This window comes from Tachyglossus aculeatus, chromosome 19 (assembly GCF_015852505.1).
Source record: "Tachyglossus aculeatus isolate mTacAcu1 chromosome 19, mTacAcu1.pri, whole genome shotgun sequence".
In the NCBI taxonomy this organism is placed as follows: domain Eukaryota; kingdom Metazoa; phylum Chordata; class Mammalia; order Monotremata; family Tachyglossidae; genus Tachyglossus; species Tachyglossus aculeatus.
Window position 1 is genome coordinate 17,808,109 of NC_052084.1, and position 26,724 is coordinate 17,834,832.

The following is a 26,724-nucleotide window of genomic DNA, read 5'->3' on the forward strand; positions in this document are numbered from 1 at the left end:
GGAAGATACAATGGGACCACATCGGTGAAAATAAATGCTTAGGAATATAAAAATATGCTTTAATAGTACAATATTCTTTTCTTACATGGAAAAAAGGTTTTCAGAGTATCTCTCCAGTATGGCTAACCAGGGACAGTTATTCTGTTTCAGTAAGATGGAGAAATATTAGGGTCTGGGCAACAAGGTCAATTTTATTCAAAGCCTTGAAAACCTTAGAGTCTAGTTGCCACCAAAAAAAAACTCAGTGGCCTAAGTTTGTGAAAGAGGAAGAGTCAGGAAACCCAGACCCAATCAATCAATCAGTGGTATTTACTGAGTGCTTAATTTGTGCAGAGCACTGTACTAAGCACCTGGGAGAGGACAAAACATCAGAGTTGGCAGAAACTTCCCCTGCCGAAAATGAGTTTACAGTCTAGAGGGGGAGACAAACATTCACATAGTAAGTTTACAATATATAATTTAAAGATATAGTATGTAAGTGTTGTGGGGTGAATATCAAATGTCCAGTTGTGGCTCTTCATTCAACTCCCTGGGCCTTTCAATCGTTATTTTTTGAGCGCTTACTGTGTGCAGAGCACTGTACTAAGTGCTTGAAAAGTACAATTCAGCAACAAATAGGGGCAATCCCTGCCCACAACGGGCTCGCAGTCTAGAAGATCTACTAAGTCTATTCCTATCTCCTAAGCACTTAGTACATTGTTCTGCCCACAGGAAGCCTGCAGCCAAGAGGTAGTATATATAGAGCGCTTACTTTCTTCAGAGCACTGTTAGAGAGTAGACACAATCCCAGGAGCTGTCTTCCTGTTTAAAATCAGAACCTGCATGGTTTGCAAGGCCCGAATGACCCTGCAGATTTTACCACCCTCAAAGAATCTGAGGTTCTGTTAAATCTAATTTATAGCAAGTCCAATAACCTATTAATGGTATTCTTGAGTGTTTGTTGTGTGCAGAGCTCTGTACTAAATGCTTGGGAAAGTATAATACCCCAGAACTTCCTGCCCAAAAGGAGCTTACAGTCTTCAAGCTTTAGACTGTGAGCCCACTGTTGGGTAGGGACTGTATATGCTGCCAATTTGTACTTCCCAAGCACTTAGTACAGTGCTCTGCACACAGTAAGCGCTCAATAAATACGATTGATTGATTTAGGGGAAGGCACGCATTACTATAAATAAATTAGGGATATGTACTTAAGTGTTGTGGGGATGAAGGAGGGGAGACTATCAAGTATTAGAAGGGTACAGACCCAAGTGCTTGGGTGTTGTAAAAGGGAGAGGAGTTGGGGAAAGGAGCACTCCTCTGAGGAAGGCCTCCTGGAAGTGTGACTTTAATAACGATTAAAGTTCACTGTTCAGTTACCCCCCTCCACCACCGCACCCGTGTGTACACACACACACACACACACACCCACAAACTTCTCTTCCCTAATAATGGTGGAATTTGTTCATTACTTAGCATCAAGCGCTGGGGGATGATACGATCTAATAATGATAGCATTTATTAGGCACTTACTATGTGCAAAGCACCGTTCTAAGCGCTGGCAAGGTTACAAGGTGATCGGGTTGTCCCACGGGGGACTCACAGTCTTCATCCCCATTTTACAGATGAGGTGACTGAGGCACAGAGAAGTTTAGTGACTTGCTCAAAGTCACACAGCTGACAATTGGCGAAGCTGGGATTTGAACCCATGAACTCTGACTCCAAAGTCCGTGCTCTTTCCACTGAGCCACGCTGCTTCTCAGATGACACTCAGGCCCTGAGTGTCAGATGACACTAAGGTGACACTCAGATGACACTCAGGCCCTGCCCCGCATGGGGCTCTCAGTTTCAGAGGAAAGGAGAGCTGGGCATTTAGCTCCCATTTTAATAATATAATAATAATAATGATGGCATTTGTTAAGCTCTTACTATGTGCAAAGCACTGTTCTAAGCGCTGGGGGGGGGATACAAGGTGATCAGGTTGTCCCACGTGGGGCTCACAGTCTTAATCCCCATTTTACAGATGAGGTAGCTGAGGCTCAGAGAAGTTGTGACTTGCCCAAAGTCACACAGCTGATGAGTGGCAGAGCCGGGAGTAGAACCCGTGACCTCCGACTCCCAAGACCGTGCTCTTTCCAAGAAGCAACCGCGGGTTCAGTGCTAGTACTAAAACACCTGTCCCTTGCGGGGAGACCAGAACCACCGACAGACGTCTTGGCTTTGGACACCAGTTACTGCACAGGCTGGGTGGTGTTGAGGTGGCAGGTGGAAAAGGAAACCACTGTTTTCCACCAGGCTTTTTGGGGTCCATTTCTCCCCTTCCCCCCACACAGGCAGCAACCACAGATACCATTCCCACTTGGGCAATAATTTAAAACGGGTCAAGTCCTTCCCCAGGCCAACACTTTCTTGGTAACACTGGACGTCCCTCTGATTCTGCTGCCTCTCCCCGACCTGGGGAGCGTTCACTGGTGTGAACGTGAGAGACCCAGCTTGGTTAGAGAGCTGACGTCAGGGGCCTTGAACCTGACAAACAATCCACTTGCCTCCTTGAGGACTTTATCAGATTCCAAATCAGTGTACACATGTCTCATTTCCTCAACTGTAAGATAATTGTGAGCCAGGAACATGTCTACCAACTGTCATATTGTACTCTCCCAAGCACTAAATACAGTGCTCTGCACCAGTAAGTGTTCAATAATTCGACTGATTGATTAAAAGCTCCACTTGCCAGTCATGTAAGCTCGTTGTGGGCAGGGATGCTGTCTGTTAATTAATAATAATTAAGGTACTTGTTCAGCGCTTACTATGTTCCAAGCACTAAGTGCTGAGGTAGATACAAGTTAATCAGATTGGACATGGGTCATGGGTTCAAATCTCAGAGGTCATGGGTTCAAATCCCAGCTCTGCCAATTGTCGGCTGTGTGACTTTGGGCAAATCACTTGACTTTTCTGGGCCTCAGTTCCCTCATCTGTAAAATGGGGATTAAGACTGTGAGCCCGCCGTGGGAAAACCGGATTACTTTGTAACCTTCCCAGTGCTTAGAACAGTGCTTTGCACGTAGTAAGCACTTAATAAATGTCATTATTATTATTATTATTGTTATTAGACATAGTTCCTGTCCCACATGGGGCTCACAGTCTCAATCCCCATTTTACAGATGAGGTAACTGAGGCCCAGAAGTGAAGTGGGTCATACAGCAGACAGGTGGCAGAACTGGGATTAGAACCCAAGCCCTTCTGTCTCCCAGGCCCATACTCTAGCCACTAAGCCATGCTGCTTCTCTTCTATTGCACTCTCCCGAACTCTTAGGTACAGTGCTCTGCACACAGTAAGTGCTCAATAAGTACAACTGATTCACTGGGTCTCAATTTCCTCATTTGTAAAATGGGGATTAGTTATCCGTTCTCCCAGCCCATTAGACCATAAGGGCCCTTGTGGGACAGGGACTGTGTCCTGTCTGATTATATTAATCTATTCCAGAGCTTAATACATAGTAAGTGCTTAAAATAATACCACAATTATTGTTATTATCTCAGGCTTAAGGAACTGAGGGTGGAGAGTTACACAAACTGGCCAGCTGAGCCACTGGGGGAGGGACCACGGCAAAAGCCAAAATTCGTCGTCTGCCCAGTGTTGTCCTCTGAGGATGGAAGATAATAATAATAATAATAATAATAGTAATAATACTTGTGGTATTTGTTGAGCGCTTACTATGTGCCAAGCACTGCTCTAAGAGTGGTAATCAGGCCAGACACAGTCCCTGTCCCACATGGGGCTCACAGTCTTAATCCCCATTTTACAGAAGAGGTAACCGAAGCCCAGAAGCCGTGACTTGCCCAAGGTCATGCAGCAGACAAGTGTCAGAGCCGGGATTAGAACCCAGGTCTTTTCAACTCTTTTCAACTTCAACTCTATCCACTGAGCCACATTCACTGACGGCAAGTGCTGTACCCCATCCTCAATGGAGGCTGCGGGACTGGGACAGAAACGGGAAAGACCAGAGACGAGGCCCGGCCAAGCCCCGACAGTAATCTTGGACTGCCAGCCTCGTGTACTCACGGTGGAGTCGGGGCAGCCTCCCAAGAAGAGGGGAAGAGGCCGATTTCCAAAGATAACATGTGCAGGATGCGTCCTCGGAGCAGGGAGGCGAGGGTTTTATTTGAACAGGAGTGCTGAGAAAGACCCGGGTGGAGCCGGCAGAAGGAATTTCCTTTGGGAGACTGGCAGACACAGCCTGGCTCTCCCCACTGTTGACCAGTGGCTCGATAATTCATAACTGTGACATTATCCCGGCTCTGCCACGTGTCTGCTAGGTGACCCAGGGCCTCAGTTCTCATCTGTAAAATGGGGATTAAATCCTACTCCTTCCTACTTAGACTATGATCCCCATGTGGGATAGGGATTGGGTCCAACCTGATTATCGTGTATCTGCCCCAGTGATTAGGGCAATGCTCGGTATATAGTAAGCACTTGACAAGTATGATAATTGTTAATAATTATTATTTGTTAAGCCCTTACTATGAGCCAAACACTGCACTAAGCACTGGGGTAGGTATCATCATCATCAATCGTATTTATTGAGCGCTTACTATGTGCAGAGCACTGTACTAAGCCCTTGGGAAGTACAAATTGGCAACATATAGAGACAGTCCCTACCCAACAGTGGGCTCACACATAACCCCTGTCCCGCATTCTAAGAGGGAGGACAGGCACTGAATTCCCTTATTTACAGATGTGGAATCCTAGGCCTAGAGAAAGTTAAGTGACTTGCCCAGGGCCACACAACGAGCAGGTGGAGGAACTGAGATTAGAACCCAGGTCCCTTGACTCACAAGCCTGTGTTCTTTCCACTAGTCTACAGAACAGCAGAGAGTTTCATTGCTCTCCTGGGACATTCTCTCACAGCATTAAATCGCTGTTTAACTTTTTAAATCATCCAGGTATGTAAGAAAAGAGGCCCACATCAAAGACAGAACATTCTTCAAGATTAATCAGGGGCAAAAGTGAGTTCCCCCCATAAAGACGCCAGAGGCAGAGCCTTCCACCCTCATCTGCTGGGTGACCTTTGGCAAATCACTTAACTTCTCGGTACCTTTGTTTCTTCATCTGTAAAATCTTATTCCTTCCAATTTAGAGTGTGAGCCCCACGTGGGACAGGGACTGTAACCCACCTGGTTATCTTGTATCCACCCAGGTGCTTAGTACAGTCGGTGCTTAAAAAGTATCATTTAAAAAAAAATGAGAGGAAAGTACTGTAAGACTTATCAGCGACAATAAGTTAGTTTGATATGGCCGTAAGCTGACCTTGGGCAGAGAGAAACACAGGGTCAGTGAACCCACAGGCCTCGTCAGGTGACAATCTCAGGCAAACAAGTGCTCAAAAGCCGCGTTGCTTGGCCGCTTGGAATTTCCATCGAGTTCATCGGCACTGAGGAGCTCGGCCCATAAGCGTTTTCACTGAAACACTCAACCGGCAATTAGCAACTGTTTCTCGGCAGACATTCCTGTGCTCAAGGGGGTGGAAATTAGTTAACCTATGCGGTTTGGGGCAAGCAGTCTGGTCTTGCCAGCTTGGCCCAGTGAGTCGTGGGGAAACCGTAACTAAGCTTCCAGCCAGAAAACAGAACCTTGCCCCGCGTAGAGCTCCGGGTGCCCACGGCCTCCTATGATGTAACGTGCCCCATTCCAAAGTTTACAACTGAGTGACTTTTGCAGAGGGGGAAACTGAGATAGAGAGCTTGGGTGATATACCCAAGGTTAGGTATCCCCCGTGGGATGGGGACTTTGGACAGTTTATCTTGTATCTACTTCAGTGCTTAATACGGTGCTTGATGACGATAATGGTATTTAAGACCTTACTATGTGTTCTAGCATTGGGGTATTAAAAGTTAATACAAATTAAATGGGTTGGACACAGTCCCTGTCCCACGTGGGGCTCCCAGTCTTAGAAGGAGGGAGAACAGGTAGTAAATCCCCTTTTTAGAGGTGAGGAAACTGAGGCACAGAGAAGTGACAGAGCAGGCAAGTGGCAGAGCCAGCATTAGGACCGAGCTGTGGTCTCTCCACTAGACTATGCTGCTTCTCATAACAGGTACGTAGTACGTAGTAAGCACTAAACAAACGTCACAGTCATCATCATTAAGGGGCAGAGATGGACCGGATCCAAGCCCGAAGGCTGCCATTGAACTCTCAAAGGCAACAGAGTTCCTGCTAAAGATCTGAGAAACAGTGTGGTCTAGGGGAAAAAAAAAAAACATGGCCCTGGGAGCCAAAAGGACCTGGATTCTAATCCCTCATCCCTAACTTTGCTGTATGACCTCGGGCAGGTCACTTCACTTCTCTGTGCCTGTTACCTTTTCTGTAAAATGGGGATTAAGACAAAGCCTCATGTAGGACAGGGACTGTGTCCGACCTGATTAGCTTGTGTCTATCCCAGAGCTTAGTACAGTGCCTGGAGAGCATAGGTGCCCCCCCACCCCACCCCCCAAAAACGAGGAATCTTTCAAGATCTGGAAATTCCTGTCCCATGAGAGAGGTGAGTTTGTGGCCCAGGAAAGGGTAAGTCAGAACTCTTAGTGCTTACAATGTACCAAACGTCACCTGTTATGAGAAACAGCAGAGTCTAGTGGAGCGATCACAGACCTAGGAATCAGAGGAGCTGGGTTCTAATGTTGGCTCTGCCACCTTTTCATACCTCTGTTTCCTCATCTGTAAAAGGGGGATTCAATAGCTGTTCTCCCTCCTCCTAAGACTGTGAGCCCCATGTGGGACAGGGACTACATCCAACCCATTTAATTTGTATCTACCCCAACGTTTAGAACTCTAAGCTGCTTTTCCGACCTCCTGTGGGGCACTGAATTCATTCAATCGTATTTATTGAGTGCTTACTGTGTGCAGAGCACTGTATTAAGCGCTTATCACTGTACTAAGCACTTAGCACTGAATGAGGCTCTTACTTTTCGGTGCCCTCCACAAAACTCCCAAGAGCCTCCACTGGAGGTTCTCTGGAAAGATCAAAATTGCTCTCTTAGGTATCTTATCCCCTATCTCACTTTCTCATCCTCCCTCTCTTCTGCCCCTTGCCAGAACTGATGAATGGATCACCCCCACCCCACCCCCCTGAAGAGGTGGCGAAAGTTGGGGCAAAAATGACGTGCCCAAGACTTCGCAGTAGGACGAAGGCGGGGCTGAACTCTTGTCTATTCTGCTAGGCCCTGCTTCACCCCAAGAACACCTTCCCTGGAGGGCAGCTTGTGACGGAGAAACTGACCCAATTGTGCTCTGGAGGGAGGATTCCGGAACCGGCAGATACCAGCTGCAACTCTAGCCGGGGCAATACCTGTACGGACGATGCCAGTTGCAAAGCACTGTATCCCCAACACTCACAACACCCCGCTTCTCCTTTTCTGCGGGGGAACATTTGCATGGGGCAGCCAGATGGCCCTGTCCGACTACGGCAAAACCCACAAACCGCAACACTGCACACCGGCAGTGCTTCTAAATTTCGTCTATTGGATGATGCAAGTTGAACTGCACTTGGTTCAAAAGGTTCTCCCCACTCCCTTGCCTTCTTTCTCGCTAGGAACCGTACACACCCACAGGGCCCGACCTCCAGATATTTCTAATCAGAAATAATAGTGGCATTCGTTCAAGGCTTACTGTGTGCCAAGCGCTGCTGTACTAAGCCACTGGGGTGGACACAAAATCAGGTAGGACAAAGTCTCTGTGCCACATGGGACTCCTAGCATATATGGGAGGGAGAACAGGCATCAAATCCTCATTTTACAGATGAGAAAACTGAGGCTCAGAAAAGCAGCACGCCCAAAGTCACACAGCAGGGTACCGGCGGAGCCAGGATTAGAATCCATTCATTCATTCAATCATATTTATTAATTCATTCATTCAATCATTTATTGAGCGCTTACTGTGTGCAGAACACTGTACTAAGCACTTGGGAATTACAAGTCGGTAACAGATAGAGCCGGTCCCTACCCAACAACGGGCTCACAGTCTAGAAGGGGGAGACAGACAACAAAACAAAACATGCTCCGATTCCCATTACCCCACAGCTGTGCCTTCTTCCGTCACCCAAGACTGAAAAAACTCAAGTTTCCAAAACCTAAACAATTTCCAGAGGCTCCTGGGGGCCCAGAACATTGTGGAAAAAGCCACCCCCGCCAAGGGTTAATTGACATCTATTTCTAGTGGGGCTGCGGTTTGGAGAAGCGATACAGCTTCAGTCTTCAGGACGCCAATTTATATCAAGGGGTTCTGCTCACCAGGGCTCCGACTGGAAATCCCCTGCCAGGATAATAATAATAGTAATAATAATAATAATAGCATTTATTAAACACTTACTATGTGCAAAGCACTGTTCTAAGCACTGAGAAGGTTACATGGTGATCAGTTTGCCCCATGGGGGCTCAGTCTTCATCCCCATTTTCCAGATGAGGTCACTGAGGCACAGAGAAGTTAAGTGACTTGCCCAAAGTCACACAGCTGACAATTGGTGGAGCCGGGATATGACCCCATGACCTCTGACTCCAAAGCCTGGGCTCTTTCCACTAAAAGCCCCCCTTTTAGACTGTGAGCCCACTGTTGGGTAGGGACCGTCTCTATATGTTGCCAACTTGTACTTCCCAAGCGCTTAGTACAGTGCTCTGCACACAGTAAGTGCTCAATAAATATGATTGATGATGATGATGATGATGATGAGCCATGCTGCTTCCAAGATAAGGCAGTGTCAGTGAGGGGAGTTCAATATTACTGCATCGCTTTCTTGAGCATCAGGCTCAATGTGCTTTTAGGGAGAAACCATTTATTTCTATTAATATCTGTCTCCCCCTCTCTCCTTGTGGGCAGGGAATATGTCTAATAATAGTAACAATGGTATTTATTAAGCACTTACTATGTGCCAAGCTCTGTTCTAAGTGCTGGGGTAGATACAAGTTAATCAGGTTGGACACAGTCCCTGTCCCACATGGGGGCTCACACTCTTAGCCCCCATTTTAAAGATGAGGTAACTGAGGTCCAAGGTTACACAGTAGACATGTAGCAGAGCTGGGATTAGAATCCAGGACCTTCTAACTCCCAGGCCCGTGCTCTATTCACCAAGCCACATTATTTTACTCTCCTAAGTGCTTAGAACAGCGCTCTGCACTTAATAAGAGCTCAGTAAATATGACTGACTGAATGAAGTAGGCAACAGACAGTTCCTGGAGCCAGGGAGCTGATCTTCTGGCCTTGCTCTTTTTTCCTTGCTAACCTCTGCCCCATTCACCAGTTAAATAATAATAATAATAATAATAATAATAATAATGATGGTATTTGCTAAGCGTTTGCCTTGTGTCAAGCACTGTACCAAGTGCTGAGGTAGATACAAGATAATCAGGTCCCACATGGGGCTCACAGTTTAAGTAGGAGGGAGAACAAATATTAAATCCCCATTTGTAGGCCAAAGACCAGTTAGTGACTGCCCTAGGTCATATAGCAGACAAATGCCAGAGTGGGGGTTAGAACCCTGTCCTTTGACTCTGTGGCCCATGCTCCAGGAGTCAGGCTTTTTTGGTGGCCAATGTCCATGGCAAAAATCTCCAGTGGCTACCAATCAACCTGCGCATCAGGCAGAAACTCCTCACCCTGGGCTTCAAGGCTGGCCATCACCTCACCCTCTCCTACCTCACCTTCCTTCTCTCCTTCTCCAGCCCAGCCCGCACCCACCGCTCCTCTGCCGCTAACCTCCTCACTGGGCCTCGTCCTCGCCTGTCCCGCTGTCGATCCCTGGCCCACATCCTTCCCCTGGCCTGGAATGCCCTCCCTCCACACATCCGCCAAGCTAGCTCTCTTCCTCCCTTCAAAGCCCTACTGAGAGCTCACCTCCTCCAGGAGGCCTTCCCAGCCTGAGCCCCTTTTTTCCTTTCCTCCTCTCCATCCCCCCGCCCTACCTCCTTCCCCTCCCCACAGCACTTGTATATATATTTGTACAGATTTATTACTCTATTTTACTTGTACTTATTTACTATTCTATTTATTTTGTTAATGATGTGCATATAGCTTTAATTCTATTTGTTCTGACGATTTTGACACCTGTCTACATGTTTTGTTTTGTTGTCCGTCTCCCCCTTCTAGACTGTGAGCCCATTGTTGGGTAGGGACCATCTCTATATGTTGCCAACTTGTACTTCCCAAGTGCTTAGTACAGTGCTCTGCCCACAGTAAGCACTCAATAAATACAACTGAATAAATGAATGAATGAAGAGGCTCTGGTCTCCAGGCTTCAGGCCAGGATTTGATTTGGCTGTGGAGTTGAAGGGTCTCCAAGGAGTGCTTAGAAACACGGACAACTGGGGGTGAATTAAACCAGTCACCCAGGTGAACTGGAAGGATTGGTCAGACATAACGTGGAGAATTTAGGAGATTGAACGTGATTGGATTTGGCTTCTTCAGTCAGTCACCTAAGAGTGACTTAAGTTTCATTACAAAAGCCTTCGCTTCTCCAATTATCTTCACCGGTATTCCATCGGACTGCACTCCAGGCTGGGGGAGTGTGAAGGGTAGAGGGGTCCCGGGGGGGCTGAGGCAAGGGAAAGAAAGCCAGTGAGAGGCAGAACCAAGAGGGGTCACAGTCAGAACGGACGCCCACTGGCCTCATGGCTGTGGGAAGTGGCTGAACCGCAAGGGGAGAAGTGGAAGTAGGAAAGAGAAGTGGTATCACTAGCCAAATAGCACCCTGGTAAACTGCCTGGTCTGTGGGTAGAGCCAGCCCTGGTCTGACTGCCCACACCCTCAGCGCTAAGAGCCTTATCCCCCACCCGCACTCCAGTTGGTGGCTGGAAGCCCTTCTGCTTCTTCCTCCGGTGTGTTCTGACCGCCCACTCACCCTCCTCAAAATAAAACTCTCAGAAAGGGGAAGCCATCACTCAGTTCTACTTCCCCTCTGAACTAAGGAGCCATCTCCCATCCACTGCAGAACTAACGGTCCCCAGGGCATGTCCATCCTAATCCCAGAGGCAGAGGAGCCACGGCGAGAGATCCTAACCTTCCATCTGGGACCCAAATATCCCTTCTGAGGGGTCGGAGGTCTAGTAGCAGCGCTCTCCGGCCGACAGGAGGAATTCATTCATTCACTCATTTGTATTTATTAAGCACTTACTGTGTGCAAAGCACTTTACTAAGCTTGGGAAACAACAATACAACAACAGTGACAACCCCTGTCCTCAACAAACTCACAGTCTAGGCGGGGGGAGACAGACATCAGTACAAATAAAAGTACAGATATATACTGAAGTCCTATGAGGCTGTAGGTGGGGGGGAAGAGAAAAGGGAGCAAGTCAGAGTGATGCAGAAAGGGAGTGGGAGAAAAGGACAAGTGGGGCTTAATCTGGGAAGGCCTCTTGGAGGAGATGTGCCTTCAATAAGACTTCGAAAGGGGGGAGAGTAACTGTCGGATTTGAGGAGGGAGGGCATTCCAGGCCAGAGGTGAGAAAGGCAAGATCGACAGGTGTCATCTCATCTAGGAGGAAATCAGAGAGAACCAGGATCCAGCTTTCTGGAATTTTCAAACAGTTAATGGATAACGGAACGTGGAAAGCATCAACAAGCAGCTCACCATTTCTGGTCTTCTCCTCTGGGCTTGGGGCTCGGAGGGCAGAGGGCAAACCAGGTCTCCAGCTTTACCACTAGGGTGGTTTCTAAAGACAAAAAGCAATTTCCTTGTGCATTCCCAAATGCAAGCAGGTGTGTTTGCTCCAAACCACGAGAAGCACTGTGGCCTAGTGGAAAGAGCATGGACCAGCGAGCCAGAGACCCTGTGTTCTAATCCCGGCTCCGCCAAATCGCTTGCTGGGTGACGGGGCAAGTTGCTTAACTTCTCTGTGTCCCAGTTTTCCTGCTTTCCCTATTTAGACTTTGAGATCCATGTGGGACAGGGACAGTGTCAGATCTAATTAACTCGTGTTTACCCCAGCATTTAGAACAGGGTTCAACACATAGTAAGCACTAATACACCAGAAAAAACAACAGCGACAACAAAAAAGAGACCAGTCTCCCAGAAGTAAGTTGTGAGCTGAGACTTAGGAGAATCTAAACTGTACACTGCAGGAGGGTAGACTCTAGACTAAGTTCACTGGGGGCAGGGAAATATATCAGTTATTATACTGTACTCTCTCAAGGGTTTAGCACAGTGCTCTGCACAAAGTCCATGCTCAAGAAATGCCACTGATCGACTGACACTGCTGCTCAGCCCTCGCAAAGATCACTGAGCGGAGGCAGGCTAATCAGCCACACTTCCAAGCAATCTAATTAGGAGGGATTCATTCATTCAGTCGTATTTATTGAGCGCTTACTGTGTGCAGAGTACTGTACTAAGCACTTGGGAAGTACAAGTTGGCAACATATGGAGACGGTCCCTACCCAACAGTGGGCTCACAGGCTAGAAGGGATGCCAGGAATTCTATCAGGCAGTGAAAGGCCTAGATTTTCTGGCTGTAGGAGGGGGTGGCTTGGTTTCTGGAGGCTTCCAGATCACTTCACGGAGGCAGAAGTGGGCTCTCCAGATCACATGCCAGTCCCTTTTCCCTTATGGAATGCTGTAAGGCCTCAGAGGGCCAGAGGCACTGTGGCATGTGGGATTGGAGCTTCAGGTCACCCAAAGGGCTCCATCCAAACCTGCCCATGCTTAAACCAGAAACCAACCCAGCTACCTGGCGGAACTTGGATGTAGCTGGAGGAGAAGTGGTATAGTCTAGCTGAAATCAAATCAATTGATCATATTTGTTTGCATGTAGGGCACTGTACTAATTATTTGGGAATGTACAATGTAACAGAATTGGTAGACACTTTCCCTGCCCATAAGGAGCTTAGTCTGCAGGGAGAGAAAGAAATTACGGATGTATATGTAATTGCTGTGGGGCAAAAAAAAAAAGGTGAAAAGCATGCACCTGGGAGCCAGAGGACCCAGGTTCAAATCCTGCCTCCACCACTTGTCTGCTGGACTAGTCACTTAACTTTATCTGTAAAAGGGGGATTAAGACCGTAAGACATGTGTGTTGTCTACACCAGTGTTTAGTACGGTACCTGGCACATAGTAAGAACTTAAATAAAATTAAGAAAAAAAAAGGGAAGACAGAAAAGCAGGGAGGGAATTACTATTTCTACATCTACAGAATGCAAAAAATGCCCCGCTGCTCCCAGCAACCGTATTTTAATGGCCTAGGCAATCCAATTGCTTCCTAGTGCTCAGAGGAGGGCGTCCAGACCAAACTATCAGGCACACACCAGAGTATGTAGACAGAAACATGAAAAAACCCCATGACTTCTCACAAAGGGATAGGGCTCCTGATGTTTCCCCGACACCTTCGGCAGAGAGGAGCCGTCCCTCCTACAGGAACCTGAGCTGGGGCCAAGTTACAGCCAACGTTGGAAGAGAAGGAAGGTCACAGGATCCCTCTGGCGGGAGAGGGAAGGGTTAAGCCAGCCCCTGGGTGAGGCCTGGATGAGACACATCAGTCAAGCTGAGGCCCAGGGAGAGGAAGACACAGTAAAGCCTCTGTTTGCAGCCGAATTTGGTTCCTGGACACTTCTACCACTGGGAAAGTGCCTTGGGAGGGAAATGTTAACGGGAAACTTTACAACCCAGACATTGTGCAGAGGGTTTGAGTAAGCTGCACTGAAGCTTGATTTTCCAGTGGATGTCCAGTTGGCCAGCTGGAGATGTGGAAGACACCCCCTATCCCACGCATCAAGACTAACATTAAGGCCTCAGACAGGCAAGGCAAAGGGCTCTTTCCGGGAAGGAATTTCATGCAAATTCTCCCTTGGGCATCTTCCAAGGTAAAGCTCCAGGATGGCAAGACTCTGAGGCAGCAGCGTTGCACAGGACAGCAGCAGTTCCTAATCAATCAGTGGTACTTACTGAGTGCTTACTGTGCACAGAGCACTGTGCTAAGCACTCGAGAGAGGACAACACAATAGTTAGTAGACAGAAGCCTCTTTACAGCTAGTAGCATCCACCCACAGGTTACAAAAAGGAAAAACAGCAGGCTAAATAAATCAGAGTCCGTCCCGTCTTAAGACTTTTCCATCAGCAGGACAACTAATACTACTACCAATACTAAGTTGTATTAGTTAAGCACTTATTAAGTGCCAAGCATTCTACTAGGTGCTGGAGCAGATACAAGATAACCAGACCAGACAATCCCTGTTTTAATCTCTGTAATCATTTGATGGTATTTTTTGAGAGCTTACTGAGTGCAGAACACTGTGCTAAGTGACTGGGAGAGGGCACTGTAACAGAGTTGGTAATAATAATAATAACAATAATAATAATGATGATGGCATTTGTTAAGCACTTACTATGTGCAAAGCGCTGTTCTAAGTGCTGGGGAGGATACAAGGTCATCAGGTTCTCCCATGTGGAGCTCACAGTCTTAATCCCCATTTTACAGATGAGGTAACTGAGGCACAGAGAAGTTAAGTGACTTACCCAAAGTCACAAAGCTGACAATTGGTGGAGCCGGGATTTGAACCCATGACCTCTGACTCCAAAGCCTGTGCTCTTTCCACTGAGCCATGCTGCTTCTCTGACAGACATGTTCCCTGCTGCCAAGGAGCTTGAAGTTTAGAAGGAAAGAGGAGGGAGTACAAGTAGCTAATCCCCATTTTACAGATGAGGAAACTGAGGCCTAGAAGTCAGTTGCAGCAGCTGACTTTGTCTGTTTGGGGTGTGGAGGGGGAAGGGCAGGAGAGAAAGCCTGTCCACAGACTTCAAAGCAGAAATAAAATATTTTTTTGAAGTTCCACTTTGAAGACTTCGCTTCCTTCAAACTCTCTTCCCCAGCCCCTTTACATTACATTTACATTTATTTAATCTGTCAACAGTATTTTGAGTGATCAGATATTCATTTAGAAAAATAGTCCTCTTTGGTAAACAAATAAAACCCAACATCCTGTTTTCAAACCAAGAACCAACAAAGTTCATCACATATACTGGGCTCCTGGCATGAGAGTTTTTTGGACTTTGGTGTTAGATTCCAGTGACCATTTGTCAGGGACAAATCATCTAACTTTCACCGTTGGATTTCTACAGCTACTTTCTCAGGAATGAACCAACCTCCACAGATCTCATTATCACCACCGCAACCTCCCAAGGCAGGGAAAAGGACGGAGGAGAGGGAAACAACCTCCCTTTTACGAGAAGGGGGGCAAGGCGGGGCAGTGGGTTACTCCAAAGATTGGGCCTTGAGCCCAGGTCTTCTGAAATCCAAGTCCCTCTCTATCAGCGAGGCCTCTTTTGCTAACAGGAATGAACACCAGTTGTAACCCCTTACTGCTGGTTCTTAAAAGGTTTTACTACTTCTGTGAACAGCAGTGGCCATCGGTTAGTTGTTTGTGGTTTAATAAAAAAAATTGCAACACACTGCAGTCTGAATCAGCAGGAGATAACCCAGCCCTTCAACCACCAGTGAGTCGGGGTGCTATTTTGCTGCCTTTGAAAAAACAAAAAAAAAAATGAGATTGGAAAGTGATAACCAATATCCTAAACCTTTCCTTCTGGGGAAATGTTTCTGACCCTACCTCCCGGAGGAAGACGTTTTGAGAGAAAAACAGCAAGAGATTCAAAGGTTGCAGTTACCAGACTTGAAAGCTGTTTCATCTGGAGTATGAAAGAAGTCAGAGAGGCCAGGAATCACTAGGCAGCTCTGGTCTCTGCTCCTGCAAGGAAGGGGGAGCCCACAGGGATTTTCCCAGAAGTTCTCCTTCCTCTTCACACCCCCTCTCCAACAGCACCACTACCAACATACATACACACACACACACATACATCTACACACAAGCACACAAATCCATTTCTGCTTCGAGCAGGAAGTGGCCCCGTAGAGTGGGTGGGAAAACACATACACACATACATCTACACACGTGTGCATGCGAATTCATTTCTGCTTAAGCAGGAAGTGGTCCCGTAGAGTGGACGAGGAAGCAGGGGGCAAAATGTTGAAGGCTGAAGCACCATATAATGGAAAGACCCTGCCTCTGGAAGTTGTTCTAGACATCCCCCCAGCATCCATCCCCACTCTACAATGGCCAGATGTGTGATCTCAGCTTGCCTCTTACCCTCTCTATGACTCAGTTTCCCCAGCTCTAAAATGGCCAGGTGGGAAAGGCTTATGAAATTACTGCCTGTCAAAGGACCTAGGGAGACAAACTAATAAACACAGAACTTTAAGGTTGCCTGTTCTGATTATAAGGATGCAAGTCCACATGGTAGCCAACTCTGTTGCTCGCTCTTCTTCCTTCCCTCTCCCAGGGAGGAGAAGCACCACACAAGCTCTCCCCCCTCCCCCCCCACATAACACGAATAGGAAGGGGCAAGAACAGCAGCTTTACAATTTGACTTCTCATTTTCCTGTGTTCCCCCTTCCCCAGTACCAGTATGGCAGCAGCTCTCTCCTCCCTTGTGCACTTTGTCCCGGCATCCAACCTGTCCTCTCCCTCCCCATCCCATCCTCCCCCGACCAAGGGCTGGCTCTGGCCCAAGAAGATGTCGCCTGTGCCGGTCATGGCCTGAGAAAGGGGGCCGTGGCCTTCTCCCAAGTGACGTCCGGCAGACTCCCTGCGGGGGCTTCCCACATTCTTATCAATAATCTCCTCAAGGGAAGATGATCTGACAAATGTTACACGCAAAATTAAACCTCCTGGCATTCACTCAGGGCCACTGAAGCATGGAAACTCAAAGGCGGAAGATTTTTGTTTCATTCGAGTACTGTACTGTAAATAAAACACAGAACATTGAAAGAGCTAAGAACCAAATGCAATCTACCCTGTGGGAGCTGTGTCCATTCATTCGCGCTCTTTCTCTCTCTCGTTGGTTCCATGAGACAAATCAATGCTTGCTTTACCCTTTGCATTCAAAGCAATATTCCAAAAGTGTTCTCAGACATTTGGACACCCTGAGGTGGGAGAAAAAATGGCTGCCCACCCCCTAGGTCACAGACACCAGAGGAGGAACACTGGGTACATGAGACTGGACCCAGAGCATGCCATAATATCATATGAAACAGTTTGTATTTGTCCAGTCATTTCTGCTAGACACAGAACATTGCTCCGGGGGTGACGAGGAGATCTGCTAAATTGGAAACTCTTTCAAGACAAGCATTGTGGCTACTGATTCTACTGTACTCTTCCCTTTGCCATGCCCCTAGTAAGTGTTCCCTAAATACAGTTAAATCCTGATCACCTGCCTCGTTCAAGAGCCTGTGCTTTCCATCCAGCTCACCAGAAACACATCTGAATTAGGCCAAGGCCTAGTGACAGAGTGGAAGTGGAGAAAGGCTGGGCACGCTCAAATTTTCAACAGCAGTGGCCCCAGGGCCACACATCCCAGGATGGCTGCCTCTCACCACTGCCTGATGCCACCCAATGGTCTTTAGTGAGTGCTTAACGAAAAGAGCATGAACCTGAGAGTCAGAAGGTCGTGAGTTCTAATCCCAGCTCCACCGCTTGTCTGCTGTGTGACCATGGGAGAGCCACTTCACTTCTCTGTGCCTCAGTCACCTCATCTCTAAAATGGGGATTGAGACTGTGAGCCCCACGAGGGACAGGGACTGTGTCCAACTTGATTTGCTTGTATACATCCGAGCGCTTAGTACAGTGCCTGGCACATAGTAAGTGCTTAACAAATACCATAGTAATTATCATTATTATTACTAAAGGCTTGGAAGAGCACAATAAAGTTGGTAGAGACTAAGTTCCCAACTTTAGTGACTGGATGCTCCAAAATCCTGTTTTCCATTTTCACGGTTCTTTTCACCACCATAACTGACAACTTTATTAACCAAAGTGGCAGGTTTTGAATAAATATTGTTATAGGTTCACACCTATTTCAATTTGCCTGGGAAACATAAATGTAATTTATCTTAATTTGTCTGCGGTGACTAGCTAATTTCTTCCAGGCCGCCTAACCACACTGGGAACTTGTTTAGAAATATTCTCCTAAAATCTGGACATGGCCAGGGGCTTAGCAAAGAGAGGGCCTCCTGACAGGACCAAGGGTTTCTGAGAACACAATTCATGTCTACCAGCTCTTACACTGTACCCTCCCAAGTGCTTAGTTCAGCACTCTGCAATCAACTTATTTATTGAGCACTTACTGTGTGCAGGGCACTGTACTAAGCTCTTGGGAGAGTACAATACAGCAGTTGATAGACATGCTTCCTGGACACAGAAAGCACTCAAATATGATTAATTGACTGATTCTTCTAGACACATGAGGGAAAACCTCACCTTTCCTTCTCTGAACCTCACATCCTCTGTTTTGCCTGGAGATCACAATATCTGGCTCTTTAAAAAAAATGGTATTTGTACTAAGCTCAGGGATAGATGCACAGTTTATCTGGGTGGACAGTCCTTGTCCCACAAGGGGCTCACAGTCTGAGGAGGGAGAACACATACTAAAACCCCATTTTACAGATGAGGAAGTTGAGGCACAAAGTTGAGTGACTTGTCCAAGGTCACCCAGCAAACAATTGGCAGAGCCAGGATTAGAGCCCAGATCCATGCTCTTTCCACTAGGTTATGTTGCTTTTATGGTCAGTTGACTTTATCCCTAACTAACCTGGTCCTCCTATCTAACTCCTTGCTGGGGTACACTTTTAAAGAATAGACACTGTTACTTTCCCTCAAGGAACTTCTAGTATGCAGCAACTTTCAGCGAGAGGACGTGAGAGTAAAGCTTAGAAGTCACGTCATCCGGTGGGGAAAGAAAAAGAAATCCTGCTCATTGCCCTACTCTGACTATGCTTGACATACCATAAGCCCAGTGTGGGCAGGAATTGTCTCTCTTTATTGCTGAATTGTACTTTCCAAGCACTTAGTACGGTGCTGTGCACACAGTAAGCACTCAATAAATATGATTGAATGAATGAAAAGGCACACTATGTGATTTCTTTTCAAGGCTTTAATGTTCCCTTTTAAAAAAATGGGCTGGTAACCATTATGAGCAGGGAACGAAACTGTTAATTCTCTTGTATAGTACTCTCCCAGGTGCTTAGGACAGTGTTCTTCTAGACTGTGAGCCCGCTGTTGGGTAGGGACCGTCTCTATATGTTGCCAACTTGTACTTCCCAAGCACTTAGTACAGTGCTCTGCACACAGTAAGTGCTCAATAAATACGATTGAATGAATAATAATAATAATGATGGCATTTATTAAGCGCTTACTATGTGCCAAGCACTGTTCTAAATGCTGGGGAGGTTACAAGGTGATCAGGTTGTCCCACGGGGGGGCTCACATTAATCCCCATTTTACAGATGAAGGAACTGAGGCCCAGAGAAGTTAAGTGACTTGCCCAAAGTCACACAGCTGACAATTGGTGGAGCCAGGATTTGAACCCATGACCTCTGACTCCGAAGCCAGTGTGCTCTTTCCACTGAGCCAGGCTGCTTCTCAGCAATAGGACGCGCTCGGTAAATACCATTGATTGACAAAAACTTCATAGAAACCTCTCATGGTATTTCAAAAATAACACCTTTTCAGTCTAGCAGGGTCTGGCCTTCCACCCCTGCCTCCGTCTCTGTTTGAACATAGAGGGCCTCATAATTATTTGGGGGCATTTCTAGTTTCGGATCTATGAATGAGAGGGAGGGGATCACAATGCTAACACCACCACCGGTAAAGGGGAGGAACACTCCCCCTGGTCTGTAAGCTTGTCTACCAACTGTTCTATTGAACTCTCCCAAGTGCTTAGTACAGTGCTCTTCACATAGTAAGCGCTCGATAAATGCCATCGATTGATTGAAGAGCTCCAGGAGGCTTGGGGCTAAAGGTGGAGTTTTTAAACCTCACATCTACATCAAGACTGGGAGTTTGGAGCCGGGTCACTCGTCAAATCCAGTTCATAGCAGGATTTTTTCTTAAAAGGTTTTATTTAGCGTGGAGTGGAAAGGGCAACAATGGGAAAGGAGGGGTTGGACGGCCAGCCTTGTGTGGCCACGTCCATAATGTTCTTCAATCAGTTTTGTTGAAAGCATTGGACGCCAGCCCAAATTCTTTAAAGTCACCTGGCTACTTTAAAAAGATCTGGTGCTGTTTACAATCCCACAAGATCTCGGAATAAAAAGGCGTTTTATTTGCTCATACACCTCAAGGAAACCGACAACTGCCCCAACTGCCTCTCTCTACATGTTTGGAAAATGATTTTCCGACATTTAGCCTTGAATTCTTTCCTTCCTTCCCCTATTGAAACGCAGAAGCTGGAGAAAAGGAAACTTAGGACTCTATAATTCCTCTCTCTCTCCTCTGCCTCCAGAAGAAAGCTTTTGTTTTGTTTGTTGCAAAGCTCCTTCTCTGGGGGAATTGTTTCCTCAAGGGAAATCATAAGGTGACGCATCTGGTCAGCTTCAGAAAGACCACATTTTCCAACAGAAATTCTCCTATCGTCCCCATCAGCCAACACCGGCCGCCTCCCACCGATTCCACCACTTTCTGGTTTTTCGCAACTAGTTCCTCCATTACCTTAGGCATTTACGAGAAAACCCCTCTCCCTTCCTACCCCTATTTCTAGCCCACAGTGTCCCTTTTCCACCCAAATTAGTTGTAGCGGAAGTTTAGGGAGACTGCAGAACAGTTGCCTAGAACTTGTAAAACTTCCCAGCAAATATAATGGTCAGTCTGCTGGCCCCAGGGTGGCTTGGTCCACAGAGTGGGACAGCTGGATTATTATTATAAACACCTCATTGATTTCTTACTACAACCCAGCCTGCACACCTTGCAGCTCTAATGCCATCCTACTCACTGTACCTCAGTCTCATCTCATCAGGGAAGCAGCATGGCTCTGCGGAAAGAGCACGGGCTTGGGAGTCCCGGCTCCGCCACTTGTCAGCTGAGCGACTTTGGGCAAGTCACTTAGCTTCTCTGGGCCTCAGTTGGCTCATCTGTAAAATGGGGATTAAGACTGTGAGCACCACATGGGACTACCTGGCTACCTTGTATCTTCCCCAGTGCTTAGAACAGTGCTTGGCACATAGTAAGTGTTTAACAAATACCATTATTATTATTATTATCTATCTCACTGCCGACCTCTCGCCCACATCCTCCTTCTGGACTGGAAATCTCTCTCGCTCATATCCGACAGACCACCACTATTCCCACTTTCAGAGCCTTATTAAAATCCCATCTCCTCCAAGAGGCCTTCCGTGAAGGTCTCTCCCTTCTGCCTCACTTATGCAATTGGATCTGTACCCTTTAATCACTTGATATTTACCCCTACCTCAGTCCCACAGCACTTATGTACATATCATTATTTACTCTAATGTGTGTCTCCTGTAAGCTTGTGTGCGGGGAACCTATCTGCCAACTGTTATATTGTAGCCTTCCAAGCATTAGAACAGTGCACCACATACAGTAAGCTCCCGATAAGTACCATTGATTAAGCACTTACTACGTGCCAAGCACCGTACTAAGCTCTGAGATAGATACCAGATAATCAGGTCAGGGAGATCCCACCTCACATGGGGCTCACAGTCTAAAAGGAGGGAGAACAGGTATTGAATTCTCATTTGACAGACTAGAGAACTGAAGCCCAGAGGTTAAATGACTTGTCCAGGGTCACACGGCTGAGCACGAGTCCTTCAGAAATCTTCTCCCCTATCTGCAATTTATTTTCATGCCCATCCGCATCTTGTGGGCAGGGATCACACCTACCAGCTCTGTTGTATTGTACTTGCCCAAGCACTGAGAACGACTGTGAGCTCGTCATGGGAGAGAATGTGTCTGCTTGTTGTTATATTGTAATCTCCCAAGGGCTCAGTACAGTGCTTTGCATGCAGTAAACGCTCAGTAAATACGATTGACTGAATCTTGGTCTTGTCCAACCTCTGTCCCACTACCACCAGAACCCTGGAGTCTTTGAACCACCTCAGATCCCTATCACGGGGTCTCAGTCCAGGACCCTGACCACCCTGGATTCATAGGGGCACCTATGATTGTAAGAGTCTCCCAAACCCACCACCCAAGCCACCACAGGGCTTGTAGGTTTCAAGTAGCAATAATAGTAATAGTAATAATAATTATGGTATTTAAGTGTTTACTACATGCTAGGTACTGTATTAAGCACTGGGGTGGATACAAGGAAATCGGGTTGGACACAGTCCCTGTCCCAAGTGGGGCTCGCAGTCTCAATCCCCATTTTACAGATGAGGTAACAGGCACAGAAGTGAAGTGACTTGCCCAAGGTCACACAGCAGACAAGCGGCAGAGTCAGAATTAGAATCCATGACCTTCTGACTCCCGGGCCCGTGCTCTATCCACTATGCCATGTTCCTGTTGAGACCTTCACCTCTAAAACCAGAGATCTTTAGGCTTGTACTATCTTGAGCGCAGTACAGTGTTCTGCATACAGTAAGAGCAGCATGGCCTAGTGGATAAAGCATGGGCCCGGGAGTCAGAAGGACCTGGGTTCTAATCCCGGCTATGTCACTTATCTGCTGTGTGACCTTGGGCAAGTCGCTTCACTGTTCTGAGCCTCAGTAACTTCACCTGCAAAATGGGGTTTAAGACAGCCCCATGTGGGACAGGGACTGTGTCCAACCTGATTAGCTTGGATCTACCCCAGGACTTGGTGCAGTGCCTGGCACAGAGTAAATGCTTAACAAATACCATAAAAAAGAACTCAAATATATTTGATTGATTGCTTTCCCTTCCCAAAACATGTCTAGGCAGGTCATCATTGTCCATCATAAACATTTTTATGTTTATAAAAAAAAACATAGGCAGCCTTTTCACAGGTTGACTTTTAAGATGCCCCATTTTCGTGGAGTTTTAAGGGGTGGGTGTAAATACAATTCATTCAAGCTCATTAAAGAAAAACCCACATTAATGCTTTTCATTTTAGAGAAAGCGGTGGTCAGTGAGTTCTTAAACTGAGCCCAGTTCCAGGATGTCAAAACTTCAGATCAACCGACAGTATTTACTGGGCTCTTTCTGTGTGCAGAGCATGGCACGAAGAGCTCAGGAGAGTAGAGTTAGTAGATTGTTTTTATGGTGTTTAAGTGCTTACTATATGCCAGGCACTATACTAAGCACTGGGGTAGATACAAGTTGGTGAGATTGGACAGTCCTTGTCCCACATAGGGCTCACAATCTTAATCTCCATTCTACAGATGAAGTAACTGAGGCAGGGAGAAGTTAGGTGACTTACCTAAGGTCACATAGCAGACAGGTGGCAGACATGATCTCTGTTATCGAGTAGCTTACAAATCAACTGTACTCTAAGGTTCCTTGAGATCCATTCAAAAACAAAAAACAAGGGGCTGTAATTCCCTTTCTTTCAAAACACTTTTTTGGCCTTGTCTTATTCATTCAATCGTATTTATTGAGCGCTTACTGTGTGCAGAGCACTGTACTAAGCGCTTATTTTCACCAGGACAACCATCCTGTTGAGGCTGAGGCGGGCGGAAATTATTCGGCCCCGTTTTCCTAAGGAATTGAGGTTCACTGACTTGCTCAGAATCCCATTGCCGGGTAGTAACAGAACTGGATCCCCAACCCAAGCCTTTGAACTCCCAGCCCGATCGTCTCCTCACTAGGCCATGTGGCCCAACTTTCCTTCCGCTGCCTCTTTGGCAGGAAGAACAATACAAAGTCGAGCTTCTAAGACATGTAAGAGTCACCACCGACTATCCACACAACCCCTCTCCAGCAGCCATCCTCTATTGCTATTTCTGTAGTATCCTCCCAAGTGCTTAGTACAGTGCTCTGCACATAGTAAGCACTTAGTAAATACCATCGACTGATCTCGACCATTCTCAGGGTCAGCTCAGCAGGCAGTTGCACACATTTTTGCTCTCCACAGCCAAGGATGCCCACGTGCCATTCTGCTTCGTTCCTGTTTATTGCCTCATGCGGAGCCCTTGAACTGTGAAAATTCTCGCTCCCATTCCGAATCCTGGCTTTTCCTTGTTACACTTACTGCACAAGGTTGCTACATTATCAGACACCCCCAGATATCCGGAAACTGGTTCCCCTCACTCTTTCCGTTTTTATACACTCAGTAATCCCTTCCCCTCTCCCTGAATTGGGTTCTGCGAAACTTCCAAACACATCCATTTTTCTCCCCACTCTCTCCCGCTCGCAGTCGTTTTTATACCCTCGGTAATCCCTTTCCCTGAATTGGGTTCAGGGAAACCCCCGAACACATCCCTGCTGCCCTCTGAGAGGTTGATCAAGTGAAATTTTTTAATTCTGTGGATCAATCAGTGACATTTATGGTGCCCTTACTATGTGTAGAGCGTTGTACTAAACGTCTGGGAGAATACACTCCAACAGAATGAGCAGACTCGATTACCATTAATAACCTCCCTCACCAATGAAAAGCCGTAAACGTAGACATCAAAATTACACCCTGGAAGTCTCTAAATGATTCATTTATGAGGGGGTCAGCAGGGTGTGGTGGTGGTGGAGGAAAAGGTGGAGGAAGAATCTACATTGTAACTCCTTGTGGGCAGGATACCTGCATACCAATTCTGTTGTACTTTCCCAAGTGTTAATGACAGTGCTATGCACTCAATAAATACCACTGATTTTACTGATGAAACAGAGGCTTTTGGGGGGAAGTGTGATTTCGTACCAGCACCCACAGGTCGAAAGTATGCGAGGCTGGAATGGAACAAATTTGTCAGCAATATGCAGATCAGGGCAGTTCAGGGTGGGCCTCCCCCGCCAAAACGAGGTCACCAGGAATTGGCTGGTCACCGGGGGTGATAAGAAGCCCTCCTCCACAGGTTGAACGAGCTGCCCCTCAGGCACAGGAAAAAGCAGATTAGGGCTATCCCGGGTCAGAATAGAAATGCAGACTACCCCACACACAGAGAATAGAAATGCAGACTCTCCAGCCGGCCAAACCCTCCTCGAAGTTTTATCTGAAGCCAATGGGTGGGTATTTCCTTATAGGCAGGGAACCAACTCTATTGTATTGCATCTCCCAAGCGCTTAATGCAGTGCTGTGCGCACAATAAGAGCTCAATCAATACCATCGATTGATTGGGGGGCGGGGGAGGGCGCAGCTCCCCAGGGCTCAGGGAGGTAGCCTGCAAAAGAAGGGACAGGGCGAGTGTGCAGGCCACCCCTTCCACCTCACTGGGGTTTTGGAAAATTCGGACGCCCGCGCACAAACACGCACCCTAAACAAAGAAAAAGGAGCCGCACGCAGAGACGGGTTGGACTTCAGGTTTTGTCCCCATTTCTCAAACAGCCTGGGAAGTTATTAGGTCAGACCCGTCTCTGAGCACACACATCAGATCTGACAATCCCAAAAAGGAGGCGGCGTTTGATGGGGAGGGTGGGAGACAGGGCACTAAGATCCGGGCCTGGGGGAGGGGGTGGACGACGGCGGACCCCGGCCCGGGTCTGGGAATTCTGCGGACCCAGGTCCAGATCTGGGAATTCTGCGGACTCAGGTCCAGGTCTAGGATTTCTGCGGAGCCAGGTCCAGATCTAGGACTTCTGAGGACCCAGGTTCAGATCTGGGACTTCTGCAGACCCAGGCCCGGATCTGGGAATTCTGCGGACCCAAGTCCAGATCTAGGACTTCTGGGGACCCAGGCCCGGATCTGGGAATTCTGCGGACGCAGGTCCGGGGCTTCTGCGGACCCAGGCCCGGATCTGGGAATTCTGTGAACCCAGGCCAGAATCTGGGACTTCTGAGGACCCAGGTCCAGATCTAGGACTAATGCGGACCCAGGCCCGGACCTGGCAATTCTGGAGACCCAAGTCCAAATCTAGGACTAATGCGGACCCAGGCCCGGATCTGGGAATTCTGGGGAGCCAGGCCCGGATCTGGGAATTCTGGAGACCCAGGTCCAAATCTAGGACTTCTGCTGACCCAAGCCCGGATCTGGGACTTCTGCGGACCTGGGTGGAGGTCGCCCCCCGGCTCTGGTGACCCCGATAACAGCAGTAACCGATCAGCAACGCGGTCAGCCCCAGGTCCGCGGGCTTGGGGCCTCAGTTTACCTGCAGGATCTTGTCCAGACCGTCGGTGCCCAGGCAGGGGAACTCCTTGAGGAGCATTTTCTTCTTGCTGATGTAGTCGTCCTTGGCCTCCTTCCAGTAGGGCTCCTCCAGGACTTCGAAGATCGCCGCCCCGATGGACAGGTAGAAGATGATGGCCGAGGTCAGCAGGGGGCCGCGGTCCACCATGGCGACCCGGGGGGCTAGCGGGGGAGCCGCCTGGGGGGCGACCCCGGGCCCGCCTCTGGCGACAGCTGTTTGAATTTGGAGCTCCGCATGCGCAGTGCCCCCTTGGCCGGCCTTTTGGGGGGGAAACTTTTGGGGGGGAGGAGAAGGCCCACGTGGTCCAGGAGGGCTGGAGACCAGGACGCCAGGCTCCCCACCGCCCCAAGCCCTTCGCCTCTTTAACTGGCCGAGCCGAGCAGCGCAACCCTGGGCGCTGGGGAGGGGCTTGGCCGCGGGGGGGAGGGGAAAAAGGGGGGGAAAAACCGGGGGGAGGGGACACCCACAGCCCAGGGGGAGGGCCAGGGGAAAAGGAGGAGGGACGGGGAAGGAAGAAAGGGACTCTAATCCTCCTCCTCCTCAATCGTATTGATTGAGCCCTTACCACTCAAGCCCTTATTATTATTATTATTATTATTATTTCAATCGTATTTATTGAGCTCTTACTGCGTGCAGAACACTGCCCTAAGCGCTTGGGAGGCCCAAGTTGGCCACATCTAGAGACAGGCCCTACCCAACAG

At 47.8% G+C, this 26,724-nt stretch overlaps 1 protein-coding gene across 1 annotated transcript in view; it reads right to left on the reverse strand.

The window, feature by feature from the left end:
- KCNK5 (potassium two pore domain channel subfamily K member 5) overlaps positions 1 to 26,370 on the reverse strand; it is a 56,474-nt gene extending 30,104 nt beyond the window's left edge. Inside the window, exon 1 of the mRNA XM_038761310.1 lies at positions 25,985 to 26,370. Within this exon, the coding sequence (XP_038617238.1) occupies positions 25,985 to 26,170 (186 nt within the window). The 5' untranslated portion in view covers positions 26,171 to 26,370. The remainder of the gene's footprint in view (positions 1 to 25,984) is intronic.
- Positions 26,371 to 26,724: the final 354 nt, after the last annotated feature.